The 17,467-nt window shown below is 39.4% G+C and overlaps 1 protein-coding gene across 4 annotated transcripts in view; it reads right to left on the bottom strand.

Moving 5' to 3' along the window:
* Positions 1–17,467, bottom strand: part of CHD6 (chromodomain helicase DNA binding protein 6) — a 236,663-nt gene that overhangs the window by 119,003 nt on the left and 100,193 nt on the right. For all 4 annotated transcript variants that reach the window (XM_060190220.1, XM_060190206.1, XM_007526639.3 and 1 more), the window contains one exon: positions 811–873. In XM_060190220.1, the coding sequence (XP_060046203.1) occupies positions 811–873 (63 nt within the window). The remainder of the gene's footprint in view (positions 1–810; positions 874–17,467) is intronic.

Genomic DNA, 17,467 nt, shown 5'->3' on the forward strand with positions numbered 1-17,467 from the left:
AATTCTCTCTATTGAATCACTACAATGGTGTTGAGATGTCAGAAGAACAACTTCTACAATGTTTTCATTAAGACTCAATGTCTATCTTTTTTTTAATCTAGTCTGCTGATAATTTTCAATGAGCTATAGTAACTAAGGGATAAAAATAACTTCCTTTAGGATAACAATGGAGTAAGAAGATCAGTTTGGGTCATACTCAAATATCTAAGAACATAACCTGCATGGTTATGTAAAAATGGGTGTAAAAATAAGTGTTGACTGATCAAACAATATTCTTGGTTAGTTCACACCACTCCAGGTTCTCTAGATAAATAATTTCTTCAAGGGTATGATAATCAGTGCTAGTGATAGAAAGAAAGGAAGAAGGGGTTGGGTGGTGGCGCAGTGGGTTAAACACACGTGACGCAAAGCACAGGGACCGGCGTAGGGATCCCGGTTCGAGCCCCCGGCTCCCCACCTGCAGGGGAGTCGCTTCACGGGCGGTGGAGCAGGTCTGCAGGTGTCTATCTTTCTCTCCCACTCTCTCTCTGTCTTCCCCTCCTCTCTCCATTTCTCTCTGTCCTATCCAACAACAAAGCAACGTCAACAATGGCAATAATAACCGCAGCGAGGCTGCAACAGCTAGGGCAACAAAAAGGGGGAAAGGTGGCCTCCAGGAGCGGTGGATTCATGGTGCAGGCACTGAGCCCAGCAATAACCCTGGAGGAAAAAAAAAAAAAAGAAAGAAAGAGAGGGAGGGAGGGAGGGAGGGAGGAAGGAAGGAAGGAAGGAAGGAAGGAAGGAAGGAAGGAAGGAAGACCAGCTACCAACCTCCTGGACAGTTTTTGATGCTAGAATCTTCTCAATAATGTTTGCATCATCTTCCGGAGGCTCCTAGAGACAGAAGTTAGAAAGAAAATTACTAGTAACACAGAATCTAAGGACTAATTCTATGAGAAATACTATACAGGTATTTTTTCATCCATAAGAATACCTTTAAGGACCCAATCTTCCCTATAAACCCAGATCCATTAAAAGGTCATAAACATCCCACCTTCTGGGCATAATCACTTTCCCCTACCATATGACCAAAAAAGTTATTCTGTTTTTCAAACTTTTGATTCTAATCTCATACATCATCAGTAAAAATGGCCTAGGACTTTCCTTCTATGCCAAAACTGCCTGCATGCTGCTACATAAAATTTTCAGGAATGTAGCATAAGAGTATGGGAATCTTAGGACCATAAACCTTTAATTCTAACACGTACCAGCTATTGACTTTAAGTGAATTAACAGCTCCTACTTCTCAAGTTTATTCAAACAGGAGTTAAAATCACATCTCTTTTGGGTTACTGGGCAGATAAAAAAGTATAATAAATAATACCTGAGCAACTTGGAGGTGACACAGTTACTAAAATGTTAGGCTCTCAAGCACATGATCCCAAGTTTAATCCTTGGTATTGCATGTGCCAAAGAAATGCTGTCTGTCCTACCCCCCAAAGTAAATAAGTAAATCTTTTAAAAAGGGGGGGAGGAAATATCTGAATAATAAGCATTTTGCAAATGCAAGGTGCCAACTCTCCGTTCTGCACTAGGAAACAGCTTCTATTTTCACTGTTTGCCCTTTGAATACAAGTCCAACTGGAAAATAAATTTCTTCTTTCCTACCCAAGATATACACGAAACTACTTTCTATAGTGTTTCTTAAAATTTGCATTAAAAATAACAAAAACTTAGGGCTGGTGAAATAGCTCACTTGGTTAGTGTATTACTTTGCATGTATGTGACCTCTACTGTACTGACAGAAAAATAGCCCCCATTGCACTGACAGAAGCTTCAGTACTGTGGTCTCTTTCACTCTCTCTGCCTCTCTGTCTCTAGAAAAAAAAGGTAGAGTTGGGCTATGGTGTAACTGGTAAAGTTCACAAGTTATCATGCACAAGGACGAGGGTCTGAGCCCCCAGCCCTCACATGCAGAGGGGGAAGTTTCACATTCAGTGGAGCAGGCTACAGGCATTTCTCCTTCTCTCACCCCATTTCTCTCTGTCTCTAGCATATTACAAAAAAGGGGGAAAATGACCACTGGAAGCAGTGGATTTGTCAAACAGGCAGCAAGCTTCAGTGATATTCCGGTATCAAAAATAAATAAATTTAAAATTCAAAACTTAAAAATGCTGTACTGAGTCAGAGTACTCATGTATTTAGCATTCTTCTGAGGAGTTAATTTGAGCAGATTGATGTCAATGGTTTCATATGTATTATATGACCTTTCCAGATCCTACACTTATTATGAGACTCAGAACAGTATATGAAAAGAATATTCATCAGCATAGTCCTGACTCTTAAATTCATTAGTCTGAATGCCTTTTTCCTTTCAAAAAGGTTGATTTTTTTTGCTGTGTTCAGTATACTCAGTCTTGAGTTCCAACTGTCCTAAAGTCATACCAAAAGAAAATTCATTGCATTTTCTAAGGTTTTAGATCAATTTTTTCCCCAGAAAAATTAGGTTTTCTTAAAAATGAGGGTAGATGGTAGGAGACAAATATGGAAATAATCAGGCACTGACAGATGCTCCTGAAGGTTACAAATATTGATTACATTTCCCTATACACATGCCATTGTGCTAGGGTGTCATGCTGAAGTTAATCTAAAATGACAAGTCTTTTCTACTGCTCAACAAGAAAGCAAGTAAACTGTATCTACCATACAACAGAATGGGGACAGTAATGCAACCTAAGCTTTAGCCTTTCTGTTTAAGTATTGGTTCTGCTTGGTTTGTAAATATAAGGAAAGAAGAAGTTTACTGCTGTCTTCTTTCATTACAGTGTAAACCTTATGAAGCCGGAACCCTGGTTTGTTCTGTTCTTTGATGTTGTCATAAGACTAGAAAGGGAAACACTGAGTGGCTACTATATATTTGATAGATGCTAAAAGACGGAAAAAAAAAAAGAGGCAAAAGCATAGGACTCATTAAGGCTAGTGGAAACAGCAGTTAATTCTTACCTATGTAATTTAATTTGAAAGCTGTCCCTTTAGGAGGGGAAGGGAAAAGATGGATGGGGTTTTGGGGTCCTGGTGCGTGATGGTGGAAAAGGACCTACGTTGGGGTGAGAGTGTTTTGCAGACACTTGTCATGGGGAGATGAGAAATTGTACCTATGTGCCAATGGTTTACTGTAAACCATTAAGTCCCTCCAACAAAGTGATAATAAATAAAAATGTCTTCGCTTTCTTTATCCATATACCCAAACCTATCATCTACTGTCAGAACAGATAACAACAATAACGAATGTCAAAACTAGGTGCACTTTCCTGAGATCATTACCCTTGACTTTACTGTCAACAATTAGAGCTCTACTGTGGTAAGTACAAAAAAAGAAATAGTGCTGGGTTTAAGAGAAGCTATGTTAATGAATTAACTTTCTTCCGCATTATTTACAGAGTGATTTTGTATTTATGCACTTGACCTTAGACAATTGAGTTATTGTATTTATTAATGAACTGGGAGACATATGTAGATATCATGTAAATAATTCTTTTTTTTTTTTTAACAAATACATACCATAATCAAGTAACAGAAACTTCTAACATTCTGGAAAGCCTCTATGTCCTATAAAAATTAACAACTATTCAGATTTTTATCACCATTAATCAATTTTGTTTATTATAATTCTATGTAAATTGAACCACAGAGTATGTAGTTCATGCTTCTACCATAGTACACTGTAGTATAAATATATCACCATTAATTTATCCATTCTATTATTGAGAGTGTGTGGCTTGCTTCCGAGGCTCATATAATTTGTACATCTTGGGAGTTGGGTGGTAGCACAGCAGGTTAAGCACAGGTAGCACAAAGCACAACGACTGGCGCAAGGATCCCGGTTCAAGCCCCCAGTTCCCCACCTACAGGGGAGTCACTTCACAAGCGGTGAAGCAAGTCTGCAGGTGTCTATCTTTCTCTCCCCCTCTCTATCTTCCCCTCCTCTCTCCATTTCTCTCTGTCCTATCCAATAATGACGACATCAAGAACAACAACAATAAAACAACAAAAGGGGATAAATATTTTTTAAAAATTGTACATCTTTTGGGTTGACGTGTGTGTGTGTGTGTGTGTGTGTGTGTGTGTGTGTGTGTGTGTGTGTGTGTTTTGTATGTAGAACTGTTAGGCTGGAGGAAGGCTGTATTTTTACATTGCTCAGCACACAGCACTGCTCAGCTCTGGCTTGTGGTGGTACAAAGGGATGAAAGCCCTTTTGCACAGCCATTATGCTATCTTCCCTAACCTGTATTTATTTGTATTTAGTTATTTTCTTTACTTTTGACAGGGCAGAGAGAAACTGAGAGGGGAGAGAGAATAAAGATGAAGAGACATCTGAGTACTGCTTCATCACTTCTAAAGCTTTCCCCCTGCAAGTGAGGACCCAGGTCCTTGCCGATGATAACCTATATGCTCAACCAGGTGCATCACTGCTCATCCTCCATATGTAATGTTTTTTAAAAGCTTTACAAGATTGTAAAATTACAGAGTTTAGTTCCATATTACACCTACCACCACCCAACCCCCCTCAACTGTACCACAGTTCCCACTAAGTCTTAGAGAGAGTTTGGCTGGCCAGCTGGCCTGCCCCCCAACCCCCGGCCCCGCCGCCTTTCTCACTCTTTTGTTAACATGCTTCAGTAATCAATATACCACATATAAGTGAAACAAGCGTGTAGTTGTCTTTTACATCCTTACTTAACAGATATTTTCAACTTACATTTTCAAAACGTGACAACTTTTTGGACCCACCAGCAATATATACAAGAATTCCAGTTGATTTGTTACTGCTAAATTTTAGCCATTTTACTGGATATGTAAATTCACGTCTGATAAAGAATGTTAAGCATCTTTTAAGATTCTGACCAATAAAGTTACCCTCTCTATGAAGCTATTTAAGTAATTTTGCCTACTCTTAAAATTGGCCTTATTTTTCAATTTGCAAACATTCCTTTTTATATTTCTGATTAAGAGCCCTCTGTGAAATGTTCAGATTACATATATTTTCTACCAATTTGTGGTTTGTCTCAGTCTGTAAATGTATCTTTTGACAAACAAAAATTCTTTTCTTAAAAACTTTGTTTTTTTTCCTTTTTTTGCCCTTGTTGTTTATCATTGTTGTTATTACTGTTATTGTTATCGCTGTTGTTGTTGGATAGGATGGAGAGAAATCGAGAGATGGGGAAGACAGAGAGAGGGAGAGAAAGATAGATACCTGCAGACTTGCTCCACTGCCTGTGAAGTGACCCCTCTGCAGGTGGGGAGCCAGGGGCTCAAACCCGGATCCTGATGCTGGTCCGTGAGCTTTCTGCCATGTGCGCTTAACCTGTTGCACCACCGCCTGGCTCCCTGACAAACAAAACTTCTATATAATACATACTCAACTTTTTCTCTTAGGTATTTACATGTCCTGTTTAAGGAATTTTTGGTGCTACCAAGTTCATTCATCATGCTACATTCGTAATTTAAAATTTTCTAGAAGTTACATCTAAAAAATAAATATTTTATTTAAACTGATATATCCAAAAGTTTTTAAAATTTAATTTAATTAGTTAATTTGGGGGGGGACCAGGGTTATCACTGGAGCTCTGTGCCAGCAATACAATCCACTAATCAGGGCAGCCATTCTCCACCCCCTTTATTCTATTTTATTGGATAGAAGAGAGAGAAATTGAGAGAGAAGGGGGAGACATAGAGGGAGAGAAAAATACCTACAGACCTTTTTCACCGTTTGTGAAGCATCCCTCCTGCAGACAGGGAGCAGAGGCTTGAACATGGATCCTTGCACACGGTAATAAGTGAACTTTAACTGGATGTACCACTACCCAGCCTCTTCCAAAACAACTTTTTACTATATAATCAATATAAAATTATTAATAAAATACTTTACATTTTTCATAAGCCTTTAAAGTCCAGCATATATTCATATGCATATGTATGTAATTAGACATAGTGTGTGGAAAGCAAAGAAAGTAGTCAAAGATTATACCAAGAATTTTGGTTTTAGTGCCTGGAAGAACTTCTCTTGGGGATAGGCAATGGCACACCCAGTAAAGCGCACATAAGACTAAGCACAAGGACCCGCTCTAGGATCTGGGTTCAAGCCCATAGCTCCCCACCTGCAGTGGGTAGGCCTCACAAGAGGTGAAGAAAGTCTGCAGGTGTCTATCTCCCCCCACTTCTCAATTTCTCTCTGTCCTATCCTATTAAAAAAAATAGAAAAAAGTTGGCTGCAAGGAGCCGTGAATTTGTAGTGCCAGCAAACCCTAGACAACCAAATCCAGCAATAACCCTGGAGACAAAAACAAACAAACAAACAAACAAAAAACTTCCCTTCAACTCAGATGAGGGAATCCAGGTGATGGAATGGAAAAGGGTGTGAAGTTTTCTAGGGAGGCCAAAAGTTGAGTTTTGGGGCATTTTAGATTTTAGATATATCTGAGATATTCAAGAGAAGATGGAAAGTACCAAAAAATAGAATCTGTAATCCAGGGTAGAGCTAGATATATTCATCCCAGACATCTTAGTGTAGCCATTATCTCAAGTCATGACTCTGGACAAGATCATCAAGATAGTGAGTATAGATAGAGAAGAGAACAAAAACACATTAAGATAGACCCCAAGTAGCTCCAGGTATGAGTTAATGTTGGAGGAGCCCTCAGAAGCTAATGGCTCAGCCAGGAGCCAGACTGAAATCTCACAAGGGTCATAGGAAACAAAATATCACTAAAATAATAGAATCTAAAACAAACAATAGGCTGATTCTCCACATAATATAGAAGTTAAAAGACAGGCCAAACTCTCAGAAAGTGACCTTAGATATTCATGTTTCAGGAACACAATGAAACAAAAGATGGACTGAATCTTAACAGAACAATGACATGGTCTTGACCCATGGTCTTGACTCATTCCCTACTTAAACAAGAGAGATCACCTGTTTGTCAAAGAAAAAAGAACTTTATCATAATTGTGAAAGCATGGAGAGCTAACAAAGAGCTTTCATGTCTGATATTCTTGAGGTTTCAGGTTCAGTCCCTGGCACTACCATATAAGCCAGAGCTGAGCAGTGTTCTAGTAAATGGTGACAGTGATGATGATGGTAATGATATATATATATATATAGTAATAACTGTTAAAAGAGGTTAAAGAAACAGAGGAGGGGGCAGGAGATAAGTCACCAAGTGAAGTATCTTACCATGTGGCCCTGGGTTCAAGCCCTGAGCATCATAACACCCAGGGGGAGTTCAGGCCCATGGATAGTGGAGTGGTGCTGTTATATCTCCTTTCTCTCCCTCTCCCTGTCTCCTCTCTGTCTCTAGAAAGGAATGGAAAATTTGACCTGGGATTGAGGACCTAGTTCTGTATTGAAAAGAAAGAAAATGGAGGAAAGATAGATTGACATAGTTTTAAAAGAATTCTAACAAAATAGCTATAAAGAAAGGCAAAGAACAGTCAAGAACTGAAGACATATCATTTTAAAATTTCTAAACAAAATCCAAAAATAAAAAAAGGAATAGCTAGAATACAAAAAGCATACAAGCACAAAGTGGTAACTAATATCTGATTAGAATCCCACTCATGGAGGAAAGACTGAAGCTGAGGAGTTCTGTTGTCTGGGAGGGAGGGGGGGGTTGGTTTTGTTTTTGATATAATAAATGACTGTGAATCACCATGAACTGATGGAAGACAGACACTAACAGATTTGAAATCAAGTAATCCCTCAGCAGGATTTGGAAAGCAAAACAGTATACTTTGGTATATTGTAAATTGTAGAATAACAGAGACTGGAAGAACATCTTAAGCAGCCACTAAATAAAAACTGATAGCTAATAAATTATTATTATTTTTTTTGTTGGTTAATTTTTTACCAGTGCACTGCTGAGCTCTGGCTTACGATGATATGGGAGATTGAACCTTGGGCTTTGGAGTCTTAAGCATGGAAGTCTCTTTGCACGACCATTATCCTTTCTCCCCTGCCTCCTAATAAATTAAGTAGCATAATAATGAATGTTTTGACTTTTATTTCTATAAACATGGAATACAAATCAGGAAAGGAAAACTGTAAAATGTCGTTTATAATATCATCAGAGTACTGGACACTCTAAAAATATGCATATTCTCTATATGAAAACAATGTTGAGGAGTTGAATGGTGGCACACCCAGTTCAGCATGTCAAGACCCTGGTCCCAATTGCAGAAGAAAGCTTCATGAGTGGTGAAACATTGCTGCATATGTCTCTCTTTCTCCCTCCCTAACTCCCCTTTTCTCACTTTCTGTCTCTAGCCAATGAGAGAGAAAGAGAGAGAGAGAGAAAGGAATAAAAGGGGAGAAAATGAGAAAGAGGATGGGAAGAAGGATAGAAAGAAAGGAGGAAGAGAGGAAGGAAGGAAATAAATTATACTGGGTTTTCAGAAAAGTCATAATGTATTTTTCTATTTTTCTTACCTAAGTAAGTGGAGCAATGAATGATATAAGTGTGTTCAATATCATTATTTTTCATTTCTAGTGAAAAATCTAAGCAGGCTTTCTCTATATATATTTTAAATTTTTTATTATCTTTTTATTTATTGGATAGAGACAACCAGAAATCAAGAGGAAAAGTGAGACAGAGAGGGAGAGAGTCACAGACACTTGCAGCACTGCTTTACCACTTGTGAAGCTTTCTCCCTGGAGGTGGGGACTGGGGACTTGAACCTGGGTCCTTGTGCACTGTTAACATGTGCACTCAACCAGGTGCACCACACCTGACCCCCAGCAGATTATTTTTTTAATAGAAATTCATATGGGAGTGCAAAGCATATAGACTAGACAAGGCCCAAAACATCAAGTGGAGAAAAGAAATGATGTTGTGAAAAATGTGTGGAAACATGCAAAAGACTGAAGCATCACATATCACAATGTGCAAAAGTCAATTCTAAATAGATCAAAGACTTTGATGTTAGATCAGAAATCATCAAATAGAAGAAAACATTGTCAGAACACTCCACAATGTTTGGTTTGGAAAGGTCTTTGAAGAATTAATTCCAACTGTAAAGAAAACAAAATCAAGGGGCTGGGCAGTAGCACAATGAGTTAACCGCACATAGTGCAAGCCACAAGGACCTGCACAAGGATCCTGGCTCGAGCCCCCCAAACCCCAACTGCAGGGGGGTGGCTTCACAAGCAGTGAGGCAGGTCTGCAGGTGCCTGTCTTCCTCTCCCCCTCTGTCTTCTCCTTCTCTCTTGATTTCTCTCTGTCCTATCCAACAACGACAGCAATAACAAGGCTGTTGACTGGCTACGGAAGAAGGGCAAATGCTAGAAGAAGAAGAAGAAGAAGCAATAACAACAACAATATTAATAACAACAATGATAAACAGGGGCAAGAAAAGGGAAAAAATAGCCTCTAGGAGCAGTGGATTTGTAGAGCAGGCACTGATAACCCTGGAGGCAAAAGAAAGAAAAAAGAAAAATAAACCAGTGAGACTACATCAAGTTGAAAAGCTTCTACATAGCCAAAGGAACCATCGCAAAAGCAAAAAGGCACCTACAGAAATCAAGAAGATCTTTACATGTCACATATCAGACAAACAGCTAATACCACAACCACAACACATAAAGACCTCAGCAACAAAATAACAACAAACCCCATTAAAAAACAGGGCAGAGAAGGTGGGTTCATTGTTCTTGATAGCTGCATAGTATTCCATTGTGTATATATCCCACAGCTTTCTCAGCCACTCATCTGTTGTTGGGCACCTAAGTTGCTTCCAGGTTTTAGCTATTATGAATTGTGCTATGAACATAGGAGTACACACCTTTTGGTTGGGTGTTATGGAGTCCTTGGGGTATAACCCCAGGAGAGGAATTACTGGATCATATGGAAGGTCCATGTCTAGCCTTCTGAGAGTTTTCCAGACTGCTCTCCACAGAGGCTGGACCAATTTTCATTCCCACCAGCAATGCAAAAGGGTTCCTCTGTCCCCACAGCCTCTCTAGCATTTGTTGCTGCTGTCCTTTTTGATGTATGCCATTCTTACAGGAGTGAGGTGGTATCTCAATGTTGTCTTAATTTGCATTTCTCTGACAATCAGTGACCTAGAGCAGTTTTTCATGTTTGTTAGCCTTTTGGATCTCCTCTGAGGTAAATGTTTTGTTCATATCCTCTGCCCATTTTTGGATGGGGTCATTTGTTTTTTTTTTTATGCTAAGTTTGCTGAGCTCTTTATATATTTTGGTGATTAGTTTCTTGTCTGATGTATGGCATGTGAAGATCTTCTCCCATTCTGTGAGGGGTCTCTTTGTTTAATAGTTTCTTTGGATGTGCAGAAGCTTTTCAATTTGATGTAATCCCATTGGTTTGTTTCTGCTTTAGTCTTTCTTGCAATTGGGTTTATTTCATCAAAGATGTCCTTGAGATGTAGGTGGGAAAGTGTTTTACCAATGTTTTCCTCTAAGTATTTGATTGTTTCTGGTCTAACATCCAGGTCTTTGATCCATTTGGAGTTGATTTTTGTTTCTGGCGAGATAAAGTGGTTCAATTTAATTCTTCTACATGTTACAACCCAGTTTTCCCAGCACCATTTATTGAAGAGAGCCTCCTTCTTCCATTTAATGCTTTGGGCCCCATTATCAAAGATTAGATGTCCATAGGTGTGGGGATTTATTTCTGGGCTTTCAATTCTGTTCCACTGGTCTGTGTGCCTGTTTTTGTTCCAGTACCATGCTGTTTTGATGATGATGGCTTTATAATATAGCTTGAGATCTGGGAGTATGATGCCTCCATTTCTGTTTCTTTTCCTCAAGATGGTTTTGTCAATTCTAGGTGTTTTCAGGTTCCAGATAAATGATTGTAGTGTTTGTCCTATTCTCTTAAAGAAGCTTGGTGGAACTTTGATGGGTATTGCATTAAATTTGTATATGGCTCTGGGGACAGAGCTAGAAGGAATTATGTTAAGTGAGCTAAGTCAGAAAGATAAAGATGAATATGGAATGATCCCACTCATCAACAGAAGTTGAGAAAGAAGATCTGAAAGGGAAACTAAAAGCAGGATCTGACTAAATTGAAAGTAGCGCACCAAAGTAGGGGTAGACATGCGGCTTCCTGGACCGGTGGGGGGTGGGGGTGGGTGAGTGGGATGGGACACCCACCTGGGCCGGTGGGGGGATGGGGCTGGGGGGGTGGGTGGGAATGGTGTTTATGTACACTCCTAGTAAAGTGTAGTCATATAAGTCACTGGTTAATTAATATGAGAGGGGGAAAATTAATTGTATGTCTCGAAGTTTTTAAAACACAGACTGAGTTTTCTTAATATATAGGCTGTGTATTTGATATGCGGACTCTCTCAAAAGCCTTGTACAAATAGATCAGAGGCAACCAGTGGCACAGCTATTTACAAGATACCGGGTACTATACAGCAAACCCTAACAAAAGGACTTTTCAAAGTTAACCCAATTACCAAATAAAGTGATGATAACATTAACTATCCATTGTCTTTTTTCCTAAGATAGCAGGAACCTCATATCTCCACTATAGAGCCTATATTTCTCCCAGTCCTGTAATCTTAGGATAGGGCTCACTTTCCCACATGCCTCTCCCAATCCATATCAAATAATATTGCATCAGCTGATCACAACCTAATCAACGCAACGATTGCCACCTCAACATGCTTCAGCTCAGACTGTGTCCAGAGACTTCAGGTGTGGAATGACAACCCTTTAGCTTCATTACTCGGGTGAGACCTTTCCTTTCATAGCATTCTCTAATTCCATCCCAGGTGGATCACTTTCTAACAAAGTCCCAAAACCTAGATATACACCAGGTTCTGTGAGAGTGAGAGCATATGTTCACACATATCCATAAACAAGTGCAAAATATATACCTGAAAGCAGAAGTACACTAGAGTTTGCAATGAGTAAACCCCCCCCCCCAACACTTCCTCTCCACTATTCCAATCTTTGGGTCCATGATTGCTCAACAATTTGTTTGGCTTTGTATGTTAACTCTCTTTTTCAGCCCCCAGGTTCCAGATGCCATCAGGATGCCAGCCAGGCTTCCCTGGAATGAAGACCCCACCAATGTGTCCTGGAGCTTCGCTTCCCCAGAGACCCACCGTACTAGGGTGTTGGTATGCTTCTAAAAACCCCTTCTGTTTCATTTGGTTTAATCCCCCCTGAATTCTATTTACATAACACTGTATTTTATTTACATAACCTATGTTAACAAACACCACCCTCCCTCCAGGGCATTGGTGGTTCAGTGGTAGAATTCTTGCCTGCTCCACCCCCTCTCCTTGTCATACCCTGATTTTCACCAGTCACTTTTCTCTCCATCCTCTCTGCATCACATTCTGTTCCCACCCTACTGGGCTAGTATATTTATAAGGACAAGATTGTTTGTAGTTTATTAGTTTAGCTTAGCTTGGTATAGATTGTGCTGCGTCCTGCATGAATAAAGAGATACTGCGTACAGCTCAACCATGAGTCCCTGGTCGTCTGTTACCCGCCCGTGAAGTCAGCCCGTCGAAAACAACACTAGGGAAAGAGAGACAGAATGGGAGTATGGACCGACCAGTCAACATCCATGTTCAGCAGGGAAGCAATTACAGAAGCCAGACCTTCCACCTTCTGCAACTCACAACAACCCTGGGTCCATACTCCCAGAGGGATAGAGAATGGGAAAGCTATCAGGGGAGGGGAGGGGATATGGAGATTGGGTGGTGTGAATTGTGTGAAGTTGTACCCCTCCTACCCTATGGTTTTATTAATTTATCCTTAAAAAAAAAAATAAATTAAAAACAGGGCAGAGCTGGGCAGTAGTCAGCTAGTTAAACACACATAGTACTATGCACAAGGACCTGGGTTCAAGTCCCCACTCCTCACCTGCAACAGAGATGTTTTACAAGTGGTGAAGCAGGTCTGCAGGTAGCTGTCTTTCTCCCTCTCTATCTCCCCTCACCCCAATTTCTGTCTGTCTTATTGAATAAAATGTGAAGGAAAAAAAATTAAAAAAGGAAAAGGCAGCCGCCAGTAGTGGTGGTGGATTCTAAGTATAAGCACTGAGCCCCAGTGACAACCCTGGAGGTGAAAAGAAATAAAAAACAGGGAAAGGACAGGGACAGAATTTTCACCAAAGAATATATCCAGATGACCAATAAAATGCTCTGGGTCACGGATGATCAGAGAAATGCAAATATAAAGACAGTAAATGGGATATATGATGCCTGTGAGAAGGTCATATATGGGATCTGGGCGGTGGCACCGGGATAAGCACACATAGTGTGAAGCACAAGGACCTGCACAGAATCCTGGTTCTAACCCCCGGCTCCCCACCTACAGGGGAGGGTGGCTTTACAAGTGGTAAAGCAGGTCTTCAGGTGTCTTTCTCTCCCCATCTCTTTCAATTTCTGCTGCAGGAGCAGTAGATTTGTAGTGCAGGCACCAAGCCCCAGCGATAACACTGGAGGCAAAAAAAAAAAAAAAGTCATATATTAGGAAAAGACAAACAAGTGCTGGTTAGGGTGTGGGAGGAAAGGAACCTTTCCATGCTGCTGATGAGAATGAGGACAGAGGACAGATCCAACCCCTGTGGAATATACTCTGGAAAATCTTTAGAACAACAGAAATGGGATATGACAGTCCCTCTCCTAGGCATCCATTCAAAGAATACAAAAACACCTATGCAAAAGATCTATCTGGAGTCTACGAAAAAGCCTACAGGAAGTATATCAAGCCTCTCATCTCACTTGTTAACTTTTAGGTTTCCTTTTCTGTTCCTCAGGCATCCCAGGTATTCTTCTACCTCAGGGAATTTGCATAGTACAGGTTATTCCCTGTCCTCAAGTCCTCTTCACCCCTGTGTGACTCCCACTCTCCTCTACTGGCTTCAGTTTTTTTGTTTAAACATGACCCATTTTATTAGGCCATCTTTAACAGAACTGCCTGTCCTACTTAAAACTACAACTCTCATCCTTAAATTCTGTATCACTTTTATCTGAATAGTTTTTCCACAGCACTTTTCACCAATGATATACTATTACAGTATTCTTATTTTAGGTTTATTATAAGCTTTTTCCAAGTTATTTCTGCCATTTGAAAATTGTGAGCTTAGGCTTTTGGCCTCTCATCCTAAGAAAACCTGTGCTTGGGCAGGCTTCCTCCCCACTGTTTGAAGACCCCTCTCCCCCAAGCAGAATTATTGTCTTTTTGTTTCTTGAGGTTATCTCTGACACTCAAAATCATTTTTGGTATATATTAGGAGCTCAATAAGTATTTCTGAGTATTAATGCTAAGAGATTTGGCAATACAACATGATAGCAGTGTAAAGCAAATGCTACAAAAATACAGAAGTTAAAAGCACTTGAGCAAATAAAGGTGGTTTTGGAGGTAAAGTGCCATCTAAGTTAGTCCTCTATTAGTCAACATTAAATTTTCATAATTACTGGACTACCTTTCCTGCTTAATCCCAAATCTGCCTAATATAAACTAACAAGCATTTATATATGCACATACATGCCAAATATGTTTTCTTCCTCACTACTAACTGCATCAAATATTTGCTTATTCTGTTCTGTCAAGAACAGAATTTCTTTTTTTCTTGATGTGCAATTATTTTTTATTTGCCCTAAGAATAGATTCAGAATTCCCTTTCATTCAGAAGAATATTCTCCCTGTGTAAAAGTGACTCAGCAGAGAGTTTCTAATGGTAGGATTTTAATTACTATCCAGAGAACTTAGCAAATCCAAAGCAATATTAATGCATGGATGAAAAAACACAGGACTTCACTGACTACTAAAAGGATTGATGGCTTAAAATATTTTTCATTATGAAGACTTTTACAGTAAAAATTTAAAAAAACTGAATTTTAAAAAATATTCTAACCACCTTATTTAAAAACAATGGTTATCAAAATACTGAGACTAGGTTTTGATTTAATCCAAATAAAAGGGTGAGGGGAGTAGCATTTCTAAAATGCACATCAAAGTAGAATAGAAACTGGAAAATTGGAATTTTTCCTTGAAACAGAGATTGTGCATAAGTATGATCATATGTGTATAAATACTCAGTGTATTCATATACACACAGATATAAACTAAGTCTCCTTGCCAAAACACTTTCATAACAACCATCTGTTCTTAACTACTTGGAATTTTCTCAAATTATCCTTCAAAGAAGACCATCTTAATTCACTCACTTTTATGTCAGAGATTCATGTAATTCAAGTTTTCTTAGGAAAATTTCAAACTGTTGCTCAAATCCCTAATATTCAAACTTTTAAACTACTATTATTATATCTGGTATGGTGATCTGTGATCAGTGACTTTTGATGTCACCATTTTAATTATCTTGGGCCACCAAGAACTATATATTTAACTGACATATGTGTTCTGACTGCTGTCATTTACCTGCGGTGCCCATCTCTCTTTCTCTCCTCAGTCCTGCCTTACCTGAGACAGGGAAGTCTTACCCTAAGGCAAACAAGTCTCAAGCTCTGAAATCAGGTCAATTTATAACCCTATGATACCGCCTATGTGTTCAAATAAAAGACACTTTCTCTTTAAATCAAAAGCCAGAAATGATTAACCCAGTGAGGAAAGCTCGTTGTGGAGGTAGGCCAAAAGCTAGGCTTCTTGTGCCAAACAATTAGACATGTTGTGAACAGCAACAATTAGACATGTTGTAAAGGAAATTAAAAGTACTACTCAAGTGAAATGAAACACTGCTAATATGGAAAAAGTTCTAGAGGTCTAGATAGAAGAACAAACCAGAAACAAAATGTCTTTAAACAAAAGCTTAATCCCAAGCAAGGCCCTAATATTCTTTAATTTTTTAAAGAGTGAGAAAACTGTAGTGGAAAAGTATGAAGTCAGCATAAGTTGGTTCATAAGGTTTAAGAAAAGCTGCCTCCATACATAAAAAAGCAAGGTGACACAGTAAATGCCCATGTAGAAGTTGCAGCAAGCTATCCAAAAGGTCAGTGATGAAGCTGGCTATAATAACAACAGATGTTGAGTGAAATGTCTGCTATTAGATTAAGGTGCCATGTAGGCATCTCACAGATAGAAAAGAGAACTGAATGCCTGCCTTAAAAAATTTAAAGGATAACAAAGGTAAGTTGATTTTTTTGTTACCCCCCCACACACACCCCCACCCTACCTGATTTATTTTATTGGGTCAGTGAGAGTTCACCTGAGAAAGTGCCTGTTTCACCTTGTGTATAACCCAGGTTTGAGCCCCCAGCTACCACAGCACCAGAGAAAGTTTGGGTGTTGTGATCTCTCCCTTTTAAAATCTCTGCATTTGTCACTCTAAAAAAAAAGTGTGGAATGGTGAAGTCCAGGAGACCAAAAAGAGATAGAAAAGAATTCATTTCTTTAACATGAACTAGAGAGACTCTCACATGAGAGAGGAAGAGAGATGCCAGAACACCACTCTGGTAACATCTAACACTGGGGATCAATCTGGGAGGTTCAGGCACAAAAGCCCTAAGCTCTATCAGTTGGGCCATCTCCCCAGTTACTTACTAGGTGTTATTAATATACATGGCAAGTTAGTTGAAGCCAGTGCTAATTAGTCATTCAAAAAAGTCTAAGTTCCTTCAGAATGATGCTAAATCTACTGTCTGTGTTCTGTAAGTAGAACAACAAAATTTAGATGACAGCATGTTTTTTTCCTCTTGCCTCCAGGGCTTCACTGGAACTTTGTGCTGACTACCCCCTAACTCCCCATAGAAGGTGAAAGGCAGGCAGGAAGAGAGTTAAAGAAGAGAGACGCCACACCACTGTGTGACCACTTGTGAAGCTTCCCTTTGCATGGTGCTATTAAGTGGTAGTCAGTGGCTTCAACTTAGATCCTTGTACATGGATAAAGCTACCAGGTAAGCCATCTCTCCAGCCCCTAGTATATCTGTTTACAACATGACAGGAGATGGCTCAATGGGTAAAATGCATGCCAAATCATGGCTGATACCCAAGAATGAGAAGTAACATCTCTTATATTATAGGAAAAAATTGGGCCAAAGAAGAGACACAGCAATACTACACGATGCAAGGAACTAGGTTCATTCCCCCAGCGCCTCACATACATACTCTACCACAGGAGTTATCTCCTGACCCCAGAAAATGGTTGAAGTCTCAGTCAAACTGAAGTCCTTTTGTACTAAAAGGTAAAGTCATACAAATCACACAAATTATAGAAAGCAAAAGCTTTAACATTCTTGTAAAAGTCTGCATACTCTCAACAGACAATTCTGCAAGTTTGTCTCTGTGCCAAACACAAGCTGAGTTTGACAAAGAATAAAACACACAGTCATATTAAGAAAAAAAATATATTTTTAGTCTGTAAATCTCATATCTGAGGCAGGGACTGTTCTCTGGAGTCCAAGCTAGTATGTGCTTATAATAAGCCAGTCTTGAGCTAGAATGAGGCATGGGCAAAGACGTGTTTAGCAACTCACCACGAGGTAACCA

Source organism: Erinaceus europaeus, chromosome 1, assembly GCF_950295315.1.
Source record: "Erinaceus europaeus chromosome 1, mEriEur2.1, whole genome shotgun sequence".
Classification (NCBI taxonomy): Eukaryota; Metazoa; Chordata; class Mammalia; order Eulipotyphla; family Erinaceidae; genus Erinaceus; species Erinaceus europaeus.